Source organism: Chionomys nivalis, chromosome 10, assembly GCF_950005125.1.
Source record: "Chionomys nivalis chromosome 10, mChiNiv1.1, whole genome shotgun sequence".
In the NCBI taxonomy this organism is placed as follows: domain Eukaryota; kingdom Metazoa; phylum Chordata; class Mammalia; order Rodentia; family Cricetidae; genus Chionomys; species Chionomys nivalis.
The window spans coordinates 21,960,590-21,973,283 of NC_080095.1; the positions used below are offsets into that span (position 1 = coordinate 21,960,590).

General features: G+C 43.6%; 1 protein-coding gene across 1 annotated transcript in view; it reads right to left on the bottom strand.

Annotated features, from left to right (window-relative positions):
- The window catches only part of Ak7 (adenylate kinase 7), a 61,565-nt gene that overhangs the window by 3,272 nt on the left and 45,599 nt on the right, over positions 1-12,694 (bottom strand). The window contains exons 15-16 of the mRNA XM_057782800.1: positions 7,739-7,936; positions 4,656-4,876 (exon numbers count right to left, since the gene is read on the bottom strand). Coding sequence (XP_057638783.1) covers positions 4,656-4,876; positions 7,739-7,936 — 419 coding nt within the window. The remainder of the gene's footprint in view (positions 1-4,655; positions 4,877-7,738; positions 7,937-12,694) is intronic.

Genomic DNA, 12,694 nt, shown 5'->3' on the forward strand with positions numbered 1-12,694 from the left:
TTGGACTTGTACTCCACCATGCCTGGATTTCTCATTGTGCTCTTGAATTCTGTTTGCAAGTATTTTGTTGAGAGTCTTTGCACCTATGTTCATCAAGGAAACTGGTATATAGGTGTTTTTTTCTCCCTTGTGTCTTTATCTGGTTTTAGTATCACGATAATAGTGGCTTCACAGAATGTATTTGGTAGAGTTCCTTCCCATACTAGTTTGTGAATCAACTTGAGAAGTATTGGGGTCTTTCTGATAAGTTTAGTAGGGGCTGACGAGATGGCTCAGTAAGTAAGGGTGCTTGTTACAAAAGCAAGAAGGCAGTTCAGATCCCCCAGATTCCACATAAAACATCAGGCATGGGAGCTGGAGAGATAGCTCAGTGGTTAAGAGCACTGGCTACGTTCCCAGAGGGCCCAGTTGTGATTCCCAGCAACCATATGGCAGCTTACAACTGCCTATAACTCCATGTCAGGGAATCCAATGTCCTTTGTGAACACATAGACATCCATGCAGACAAAATAACAATACACATAGTCACATGTGCTGTAACCCTAGAGCTAGGAGTAACGGGGTATAGAGAAAAGAGAGGCACTGGGTTAGCTGGCTACCAGCTTAACTTATGTTCAGTGAGAGACCTTGTCTCAAAGGAATAAAATGAAGAGTGATATGCAGGACACCTTACAAACACCTTTGGTCTCTGCATGCTCACGCATGTACATAAAACACATACATATACAATCACAAAAATAGACACACACATGCAGACACACATATTCACAGAGAGAGACACACACAGAGACACAGACACACAGAGGCACACACATACACATAGACACACACATATACAGTTACACACACAGACACACACATACACACAGAGACATAGACACACAGAGAGACACACAATGCACACACTTGGCGACACACACACACACACACACTTGCACACAGTGGTTTGGTGTGATTCAGGAGTGAATCCAGCTGCTCCTGAGCTCTTTTTGTGGGAGAGTTTTAGTTATTGCTTCAATACCACCAGTTGTGGTTGGGATGTTTAAATTATTTATAGCTTCTTGATTTAATTTTAGTAGGTCAATTTTGGTAGGTCATATGAGTTTAGAAATTTATCCACTTATTCTAGAGTTTCCAGATTTTTGGAATATAAAATATTTTCAAAATATTCCTTCATGTGCATCCAGACTCCCCCCAAGTCTGTGGCTACAGCTCCTTTTTTATCTCTAATGTTACTCATTTGGGTCTCTGTCCCTCTCTTTCTGTTAAGGGTTGTGGATCTTAATCTTTCCCAAGGACACTTTGTATTCCTGTGCGTCCAGTCGCTCTTTCACTAGGTCATTATTCTACCCATCTCTGTTTCTCGCCATCTGTAGATGTAGGCATTGGTTTGGTGCTCTGAGGTCCATCATTAGGATTTTTTGGACATAGGGTCTCACTGTGTAACCCCAGTTGTCTTGGACCTCACTATGTTGACCAAGATGGCCTTGAATTTATGGAAATTTGTCCTTCTGAATGCTGGGATTAAAGGCATGTGCCCTCGTACCTGGGTGTACAGTGTTTTAGTGTTTTCTTTTTCTTTTTTTGAGCACTTTTAGCTCTAACCCGTCCTCCTAGGACTGCCTGGCTGGTGTCCCAGAGGTTCAAGTAGATTGTGCTCTCGTCTTTGTTTGGCCGGAGGCATTCCTTAATTTCCTCCTTGAGTTCTTCAATGACTGTTCATTCAAAATTGTGCTGTGCCCTCCCCACACATATATGTAGTTTCTGAAGTCTCTCTCGCTTGTGTTTTCTAATCAGAACTCCACTGCAGTCTGACACAAGGAACTCTTTGAAAATTTTGCATTTGTTAAGGGCTGCTGTGGGGCAGGCGATGTTAGAGAAAGTTCCATGTGCTGCTGAGGACAATGGGTGCTCCCTATCAGCTGGATGGAGTAGTCTGTAGATACATGTTAGATCTGGCTGAGCGGTGTTAGAGTAGAGCTTAGCAATGATGCTTTCTTGGTGAGTTTTTGTTTGGAAGACTTCTCTAAATATGAGACTGGGATATTGAAGTCTCTCACTACTGAAGGGTGCAAGAATAAGAATATAAACATGTAGATTCCAGAAATAAGAATGTAGAAATAAAGAAATATAAAGTTGTAAGCCTAGGAGGATGAGAACAGACTGTTAGCAGCTTTCTTAGTAGCTTAACGATTAACTATTAGCAGTGGGTTACTCCACTTTACAGCCCACAGCTCTATTTACAAGTCCAAAGCATCTCTCTGCAAACTGAGAGGTAGACTACGGATATGAGCTGAGTCAACTTTTAGGAAATAGATAACTGACCTCTGGATTGTGCATTACCCCTGCTATGTGAAACTGGCAGCGTCAAAGGGGAGAGCAGGGGACTTCAGTAACCACTGCCTGGAAGTACCAAGGAAGACAATAGATTAAGCACAAACGCTAGTTTAACTGAAAAACTCTGTTAATGGAGATTGTAAAGTAAGGCAATCTGTATCTGAGTTTTACCTTGAGATTGTAAAAATTCATTTGTTTAGACCTAATGCTTGGTGTCCCTACTATAAAAAGGTGGGTTCAGAAACCGGCCTCTGCCATAGCCTTACAAAATCCATTTCTGGCTGTGGTCTCTGCTAGCTGATAAACTCTTCGTGCCCCATGGAGATTTTTTATTTTATTTTTTCCTGGATTCTGGTTTATTAGACTTTGGTGGTCTGTCCCCATCTTTGCGCGACCCCCCTGGACCCAACACGTGTGCGCACCGGCCATGATGCATTGGGGATGTGAGTCACGCTCTCCTCCCATGTGGTCTCAGGGTCAAACTCAGATCATCAGGCCTGGCAGCAGTACCTTTGGCTCACTGAGCCCTCCCACCAGCCCCACTCTGTTTTGGGTCTTTTTGCTTGCTAAGTGAGTTTCTTGGAGACAATAGATAGTTGGATCTTGCTTTTCACCCTAGGCATTTAGCCTGCATCTTTTTTGGGTGAACTTAGGCCGTTTGAATTTAAGAATCTTTATTGAGAGGATTTTGGTGGTTCCCACCCTCATGATAGTTGATTGGTTGGCTATCACTGGCATTTCTCTTCCTCCTCATATGTCTACATGTGCTATGTAAATTCTTCCATCACCATAGAAACTCTATAAAGTAGGTTCTGCCTTGGCCTTCATTTTACAGATAGGGAATATGTGAAACAAAGAGGAACCCAAGGGGGGCACATACCTGTAGAGAATAGAGCAGGATTTGAACTCTTAGCAGCAAAACTCGAGAGACCAACAGAAGCTATTTCCAGTTTCTGTTACACAGCTTTTGTGGAAGGAGCCCCGAAGAGCCAAGAAGAAAAACAGGAAACAGCTCCAGGGGCTCATCTGTGTCCTTAAGCATGTGTGCAACCTCTCTGTGTGTGTAACTTCATTGCCTCTCTTGCAAGTCTTGTTCCTTCCCCTCCCATGTCAGCTTTTTTCCCCAGCTTCACTAATATATTAAAGCACCCAGTCAGAATCTAAATCACCCCATGTGGGAGACAAAGAAGCCAAGAATATATAAAAGGCTCTGTTCCCATGATATCAGTCACTCTGCCTTTGAAAAAAAATTCCCAGAGATGGATGGTGCTGGTTAGTACACAGTCCACCATGTCCTGTAAAGAAGCCTCAGGGTTCCATTTCTCTGTTCAGGAAGACTGCAGCTCTTTATTAGGAGTTCTTAGAAAATAAGAGCAAGGTACAGTGCCAACATCCACAGAGAAAATGCACAACGTGAGGAAAAGAAAATCCTTTTTTTTTTTTTTTTTCCGAGACAAGATTTCTCTGTAGCTTTGGAGTCTGTCTTGGACTAGGCTGGCCTCGAACTCACAGAGATCTGCCTGCCTCTGCCTCCCAACTGCTGGAATTTCAAAATTAATGAGTCTCTGGGTTGTTATTTGGGAGCTGGCAGTATGGAGAAAATGTGCTACCAGTGTGGAAATAGTCTGGAGACAACAAGGATTGGCCATGGAAATGTATTAAGAAGCCCTGACCAGAGCTAGACGTGGTGGCTCACAACTGTAATGCCAAACAATTGGAAGAGTGAGGCAGGAGGATTGCCATGATTTTGAGGCCAATTTGGACTACGTCGTGAGTGAGAGGCCAGCATGAAACACAGAGTAAAACCCTGAATTCAAACAAACAAAAATTGGTCCTAACCAGAGTGGAGAGACAGATTTGAGTTTGGAAGCAGAATCACAAGGTTTACCTCACAACGTGTTATATATTCATATGTATAGTAATAATGCTTGTAAACATTTGATTTATTATTATATATGTATGAGTGATTGCTTACATGCAGGTCTGTGCACCACATGTGTGCAATGCCCACAGAGGCCAGAAGAGGGCGTCAGATCCCCTGGGACCAGAGTTACAGACAGATGTAAGCTGACATGTGGGTGCTGGAACTCAAACCTGACTACTCTGGAGGAGTAGCTGGTGCTCTTACCCCCTGAGCCAACTGTAGCCCATATTATGACTTCTAATGGCAACAGCTGTTTATTGGTACCAAGTAAAACACGATGGGTGCGTTCTTGAAATAACACACATGATCAAAAGTAAAACTGTCCGGAGCATTTCTCTACTGACCTAAGTGTCTTTGCGGGCCCAACCCCAATAATTCACATTCTCACACTCACCCACTCCTCCCAGCGGGCTATCTTCTCTGCCAGCTCCATGGCCTCCTTGTGTTCACGCTCTGCTGTCTCAGCAGCCTCCTTGGCCAGGCGTTCCTCTGCAGCCTTCTTTTCTACTTCTGCCTTTTCTTCATCTGTTAAACCATAATTCCGAGGCTCCCCAATCTCTTTGATGAGCTGTTTAATAGCAAGTCTGTTCTGGGCATCTTCGAGTTTTCCTACATCTTTAAATGCCAGAAGAAAGAAGATCTACACATAGATTCCAGATGTGGCTGTGACTAGAAAAGACACTCTATATGTGTGTGTGAGAAATGGTGACATCGAAGTTGCATTCCAAGTTTCCTTTCTCAAGGGCAATTACAATGGAGTCTGAGAGTGGGAGGATTTGGGCTTGGCTCTTACAGTTTTTTTTCCCTTTCTTTCTTTCTTTCTTTCTCTCTCTCTCTCTCTCTCTCTCTCTCTCTCTCTCTTTTTTTTTTTTTTTTTTGAGACAAGGTTTCTCTGTAGCTTTGAATTAGCTCTTGTAGACCAGACCAGGCTGGCCTCGAACTCACAGATATCTGCCTGCCTCTGCCTCTCAAGTGCTGGGATTAAAGGTATGCACCACCACTGCCCGATTAGTTTTTTGTTTTGTTTTTTTTTTCCCTTGCAACAAGATCTCACTAAGTGGCCTTAAATAGACTGGAATTCACTGTGTAGATGGCTGCTAGGCCTCTGTTCTTCATGCTGGGATCACAGGCACACAACACATATGCCCTTTCTAAGTTTGGAAGTTATCATTCTGAGCGAATGGACTACACTATAGTCTATATTTGTGTTTATTTTTGTCTGTGTACATGGATGGCATGTGCATAGGTATGCATGTTCCATGTGTGTGGGCACAGATACTTTGTAGGTACACACATACATGTGTGCACATGCATGTCAAAGCCTGAGGTTGACTTCAGGAGTTTTCCTTAATTGTTTGCCACCTTATTAATCAAGGCATGGTCTTTCAATTTCACCCAGAACCCACCGATTAGAGCCAGTTCAGCCAGGCTGCTTGCTTGGGTAACCTCCCTTCCACAGCTAAGAATTACAGGTGGGCCACCATGCGCATCCACCATTTGTATACATGCTATCTGCTGCTATCATATGGGCTTTTTCCCTTTTTTTTTTTTTTTTTTTTTTTTTGGTTAGTTTGATTTTTTTGTTTTGTTTTTTAAGACAGGGATTCTTTGAAACTTTGGAGCCTGTTTTGGAACTCACTCTGTAGACCAGATTGACCCAAATGTAGTTTCTAAATAAAATGTAGTTTCTAAATAAAATGTAGTTTCTAAATAAAATTTTTTTCAGTCAGGTGGTGGTGGTGCATGCCTTTAATCCCAGCACTTGGGAGGCAGAGGCAAATGAATCTCTGTGAGTTCGAGGCCAGTCTGGTCTACAAGAGCTAATTTCCAGGATAGGTTCCAAAACTACGGAGAAACCTTGTCTTGAAATCCCAAAAGAAAAAAAAAAAAAAGACTAGGAATGTAGCTCAATGTACCGAGGCCCTGGACTTGATTCTCAATACAAAGAAAACAATAAAAACCACTGAAAGACCAAAGAGCAAACTGTTTCATCTACCACCTCTTCACTACCTGACCTTTGACATTTACTTGTCCAGATGTCCAGGGCTGCATGTACATTCACTACACTTCTCCCTGAATCTCAGGAGTAATGGCAACCTGCTTGTCACCAGGTGCTGGAAAACATTTTGAAAGGGTTCTTTTTTTGGAGACCAAGCTTGCTCGTGGGGAATAGCTGTAGGCACCTAACCAACCTAGACTGGCAGAGTTGCCCTTCTAGAAGTGTGGGATGGGAACAGAGTCCAGTCTAGCTCTAAATGTGACTCCCAAGGGAACTTGGAAACTCCAGGACCCTAGTAGGGTGGCCAGAGAGCTGGAATAGCATGCTGGTCTAAAGGCTGAAGGTCCAAAGAAAGAATGGATCTGGAAACAGTAGGAGAGAGAGAGAGAGAGAGAGAGAGAGAGAGAGAGAGAGAGATCCCAACATCTTCCCAGGGGCTCTTCAGACCCTCCGTAGGCCCCACATTTCTGGCTTTGAGGCACCCCTCACCTGGGTGTATCTCTCCCTTGCTCTTATGTCATCTCCCTGTTGTCAGTGTGGAGATGAAGCCAAATGCCATGGATGGCCAAGGAACAGGGCAGGAGGTGGACAGGCAGTGGTGCCCATTCATTCCTCCTGTCCTTTCTGCTGTTAAAGTCTCTCCCTTGGGTCTTCCTCATCTTTCTAAGAATAATTTCGGGACTTTAGGAAAAAGATAACAATGACCATTTTTATGAAATTCACCGCACTTCCGTAGTTCTCTGGTTTAGTACACATGCCCACACGTGGAGGACAGGGGCCTTGATTTTCCCCATGTGAAATGCGCCTGGTGTGCAAAAAGAGATGTAAGTGGGGAACCCCAGTCACTACCCAGAGTGGAAAACAGGAAGGAGGGGCGGGTAGACTGTTCCCTCAAACTGGGAGGCAAAAGAAACTGCTCCTTCCTCACCCCTCAAACCCAGAAGACATGTCAAGATCCAGAAAGCCAGGAGGGAACTCAGGGGTTCACCAAGCCAAGGGAAACCAGATTGCTATGAACTCTGGGATCTGAAGCCACATGAAGAGGAAGAGGAAGAGGAAGGTAAAGTGTGTTGCTTCCTGTGTGCTAAGTTCTGAGGGGTACCGATGGGGTGAGCTGACCAAATTTAAAGGCCGGGAGAAGTTTGTGTTTAACACCGGTGCTTGGCAATGCAAAGGGGACAGAACACTGCTCAAGGAAGCCGGCACAATGCTCGAAGTCCCCAGAACCGCAAACACACTCCTTTGCAGTGCTAGGCCAATTTGACTTTCAACCTTAATCTACTTATAGATTTCTGTAGAATAATAACATCCTAACGCCCTACCCCCAGGTAAAATGACCGTCCTGGAGGAGTGCTCACCTGAACCTCTGGCTTCCTGAGCTCTGCCAGGCACATCCTATACCCAGGCCCTCCCTCGGCCCTCCAATCCCTGTAACATATACATCAGGGTTTGCTGGGATCTTGGAGGTCACTTCATACCAATGTGTATTGGGTGGATTTCAATTTCGTCAAAGTAGTTGAAGACCGTCTCGTCATCGGTATTGATGTCCCGGTAGTTGCTCAGAGAGCGGAGGAATCGATCCTGACTGTAGTGAGTTCCCGCCACGATGCTCTCTGGGAGGTTCATGACCCGCTCCTTCAGAAAGTCGTCAGAGGCATCCAGACCACACACAAATTCTGGGGAGAGGGAAAAAGTCTGGGATTGGCACGGCACAGCAGAGACGGATGGCTACGGCTAACCAATATGTCTGCTCAGCAGCTAGGACCTCACATTGCTACAAAAGGCCTGACCTCTTTCCTGGAGAAAAAATGACGTGCAGACCTCACAGTTCCAGAGACTAGAAGCCCACTTGAGGGTCTGCAGCATCTGTTTTCTTTCTCCTCCTTCCCTCCTACTCTCTTCCTCTAGAAGCAGAAGAGACTGATAAATAGAAGATCTCTGCTAACACTGTGACAATTTCATCCAGGGCTTTCACCCCTGGACCCAGCATGCTGCGTGGTAAGGACTTCCCCACAGCATAGGGAGGTTCAGAGTGTTTTGTTGTTGTTTTTCTAGATTTTTGTTTGTTTTTCTTTTTTGTTATTTTTTAAAATTATTTTTGATTTTGAGTTATGTATGTGCCAGTGTGTATATATGCCATGTGTACGTGTAATCAATGTGTCACGCCAAGTGTGTATGATGATCAATGTGTACATGCCATGTGTACATGTAATCAATGTGTACATGCCATGTGTGCATGGTGATCAGTGTGTACATGCCATGTGTATGTGGTGATCAATGTGTACATGCCATGTGTATGTGGTAATCAATGTGTACATGCCATGTGTGCATCGTGCTCAATGTGTACATGCCATGTGTGCATGGTGATCAATGTGTGCATGCCATGTGTGCATGGTGATCAATGTGTGCATGTTATGTGTGCGTGGTGATCAATGTGTACATGCCATGTGTGCATGGTGATCAATGTGTGCATGCTATGTGTGCGTGGTGATCAATGTGTACATGCCATGTGTGCATGGTGATCAATGTGTGCATGCTATGTGTGCGTGGTGATCAATGTGTACATGCCATGTGTGCATGGTGATCAAAGAGGCCAGAGGAGAGACGGGATCCACTAGAGCCGGAGTGAGCAGCCCAAAGTGCTAGAAACCAAACTCAGATCCTCTGAAGGAGCAGCAAGAGTTCTGCTGCTGTGATGAACACCGTGGCCAAAGGCAACTTATGTGAAGAAGTGTTTATGTGGGCTATGGTTCGGGGATAAGAGTCCATTACCACCATAGGGGAGAGGCAAGCATGGTGGCTGGAGCAGCAAGCTGAGAGCTCACACCCTGAACTGCAAGCAGGCAACAGAGAGAGAGAGCGCAAACTGGGAGTGACCCGAGTCTTTAAATATCTTATTATTACTATTATTATTATCCTCTCATGTATTACATCCCAATTACAGTCTCTCCTCCATCTCCTCTCTCCCACAGATTTTTCTGTTTTCATTTTGGTTTTTCAAGAGAGGGTTTTTCTGTAGCTTTGGAGGCTGCCCTGGAACTTGCTCTGTAGGTCCTTAGACAAGCCTGGCCTTGAACTCACAGAGATCTGTCTGCCTCTGCCTCCCGAGTGTTGGGATTAAAGGCGTGCGCCACCACCACCTGATGATTCTTTTTTTTTAAGTCAATTATAGATTTATCACGAGCTCAAGTGCCAAGGACAAGCTAATGTGAGTGTTGGAAGGAAGCACGAAAGAGTTATTCATGACCTCTTCTTTTTCTCTTGCCCTCTTTTTTTTTTTACATACCAATCCCAGTTCCCCCTCCCTCCTTTGCTCCTACTTCTCCACCTTCACCCCTCACCCCCCATCCACTCCTCAGAGAGGGTAAGGACTTCTCTGGGAAGTCAATTAAGTCTGTCCCATCACCTTGTTGAGGTAGGACCAAGGCCCTCCCCTAACCCCAGTGCCTGGGTTCAGTAAGGTATCGTTCCACTGAGAGTGGGCTCCACAAAGTCATGCATTAGGTTAGATCCTGGCCTCACTGCCACTGGCCCCACATACTGCCCAAGCCACATCATTGTCACCTGCATTCAGAAAGCCTAGTTCGGTCCTATCCAGATTCCTAAGTTGTCAGTCTGGAGTCAGAGCTCAGATCAGCTGATTCTGTGGGTTTTCCCATCAGGATCTTGACCCCTATGTTCATATCATCACTCGTCCCTCTCTTGGCCTCCAGTTCTGCCCAGTGCTTAGTTGTGGATCTCTACATCTGTTTCCATTGTTTCTGGAGGAGGGGTCAAGCTTCTCTGGGGCTGTGGACTGCAGGCTGGTTATCCTTTGTTTTATGTCTGGTACCCACTTAGGAGTGAGTACATGCTACACTTGTCTTTTGGGTCTGGGTTTGGATTTTTTTTTTTTTCTAGAGCTGTCCATTTACCTGCAAATTTCAAGATATCATAGTCTTTTACAGCTGAGTAGAACTCCATTGTGTAAATGTTCCATGTTTTCTTTATCCATTCTTCAATTGAGGGGTATCTAGGTGGTTTTCAGGTTCTGGATATTATGAATAATGTGCTGGTATGAACATATTTGAGTAAGTGTCCTTGTGGTATGATTGAGCCTCCTTTGGGTATATGCTCAAGAGTGATATTGCTGGGTCTTGAGGTAGATTGATTCCTAATTTTCTGAGAAATCACCATACTGATTTTCAAAGCAGCTGTACAAGTTTGCACTCTCACCAGTAATGGAGGAGTGTTCCCCTTACTCCGCATCCTCTCCAACATAAACTATCATACGTGTTTTTGATCTTAGCCATTCTGATAGGTGTAAGATGGTATCTCAGAGTTGTTTTGATTTGCATTTCCTTGATGACTAAGGATATTGAGCATTTCCTTGGGTCTTTCAACTATTTGAGATTCTTCTGTTAATAATTCTATTTAGATCTGTACCCCATTTTTATTTATTTATTTATTTTGGTTTTTTGAGCCAGGGTTTCTCTGTGGCTTTGGAGCCTGTCCTGGAACTAGCTCTTGTAGACCAGGTTGGCCTTGAACTCACAGAGATCCTCCTGTCTCTGCCTCCCAAGTACTGGGATTAAAGGCGTGCACCACCACCTCCCGAATTGTACCCCATTTTTTAATTGGATTGTTTGGTAGTTTGATGTCTAGATTCTTGAGTTCTTTTTGCTTTGGAAATCAACCCTATGTCTGATGTGGAGTTGGTGAAGATCTTTTCCTATTCAATAGGCAGTCATTTTGTCTTGTTGACTGTGTCCTTTGCTTTACAGAAGCTTCTCAGTTTCAGGAGGTCCCATTTATTAATTGTTGCTCTGTGTCTGTGCTACTGGGGTTCTATTTAGGAAGTGCTCTCCTGTGCTAATGTGTTCAAGACTACTTCCCAATTTCTCTTCTGAGAGGTTCAGTGTGGTTGGATTTATGTTGAGGTCTTTGATCCATTAGGATTTGAGTTTTGTACATGGCACTAGATATGGGTCTATTTGCATTCTTCTACATGTCGACTTCTAGTTATACCAGCACCATTTGTTGAAGATGTTTTCTTTTTTCCATTATATATTTTTGGCTTCTTTGTCAAATATCAGGCTTTCAATGGTGTGTGGATTGACAGCCAGGTCTTTCATTTGACTCCATTTGAATCCACCTGTCTGTTTTGATTATTTCGAGACAGGGTTTCTCTGTGGAACAGTCCTAGCTGTCCTGGAACTAGCTTTGTAGATCAGGCTGGCCACAAACTCACAGAGAGTTTGCCTCTGCCTCCCAAGTGATGGGATTAAAGGCATGCCCTACCACCACCTGGCCCACTTGGCTGTTTTTATGCCAGTATCAAGCTGTTTTCATTACTGTAGCTCTATAATGGAGTTTGAAGTCATGAGTGGTGATGCCTCTAGGTGTTCCTTTATTGTATAAGACTGTTTTGGCTATCCTGGGTTTTTCGTTTTTCCGTATGAAATTTAGTATTGTTCTTTCGAGGTCTGTGAAGAATTGTGCTGGGATTTTGATGGGCATTGCATTGAATCTGTAGATTGCTTTTGGTAAGATTGTCATTTTTACCATGTTGATCCTACCTATCCATGGGCATGAGAGATGTTTCCATTTTCTGATATCCTCTTCAATTTCTTTCTTCAAAGACTTAAAGTTTTGTCATACAGGTCTTTCACTTCTTTGGTTAGTGTTACCCCCAAGATACTTCATGTTTTTTGTAGCTGTTGTGAAGGGTGAAGTTTCTCTGATTTCTTTCTCGGGGTTACTAATTTTTCAGTTACTCTTGAGTTCTGCCATGTTACAGTAGGTGTTTATCAGTTGTAGGAGTTCCCTAGTAGAATTTTTGGCGTCATTTATATATACTAACATAACATCAGCAAACAGTGAAAGTTTGACTTCTTCCTTTCCATATTGTATCCCCTTGATCTCCTTTTGGTGTCTTATTGCTCTAGACAGAACTTTTGAGTACTGTGTGAAATAGCTATAGAGAGAATGGACAGCCTTGTTTTGTTCCTGATTTTAGTGGAATCGTTTTGAGTTTCTCTCCATTTAGTTTGATGTTGGCTGTTGGCTTGCTGTATCTTGCCTTTATTATGATTAGGAATGTTCCTTGTATCTCTCCAAAACCTTTATCATGAAGGGGTGTTAGATTTTGTTAAAGTCTTTTTCAGCATCTAATGAGATGATCATATACACATCTTTCAGTTTGTTTATATGTAGATTACATTGAAAGATTTTTTTAAAAGAGTTATTTATTATGTATACAACATTCTGCCTCCATGTATGCCCACACGCCAGAAAAGAGTGTCAGATCTCATTACAGATGGTTGTGAGCCACCATGTGGTTGCTGGAAATTCAACTCAGGACCTCTGGAAGAACAGCCAGTGCTCTTAACCACTAAGCCCTCTCTCCAGCCCCTGAAAGATTTTTGTATGTATGACCTGACGATTCTTTGAAT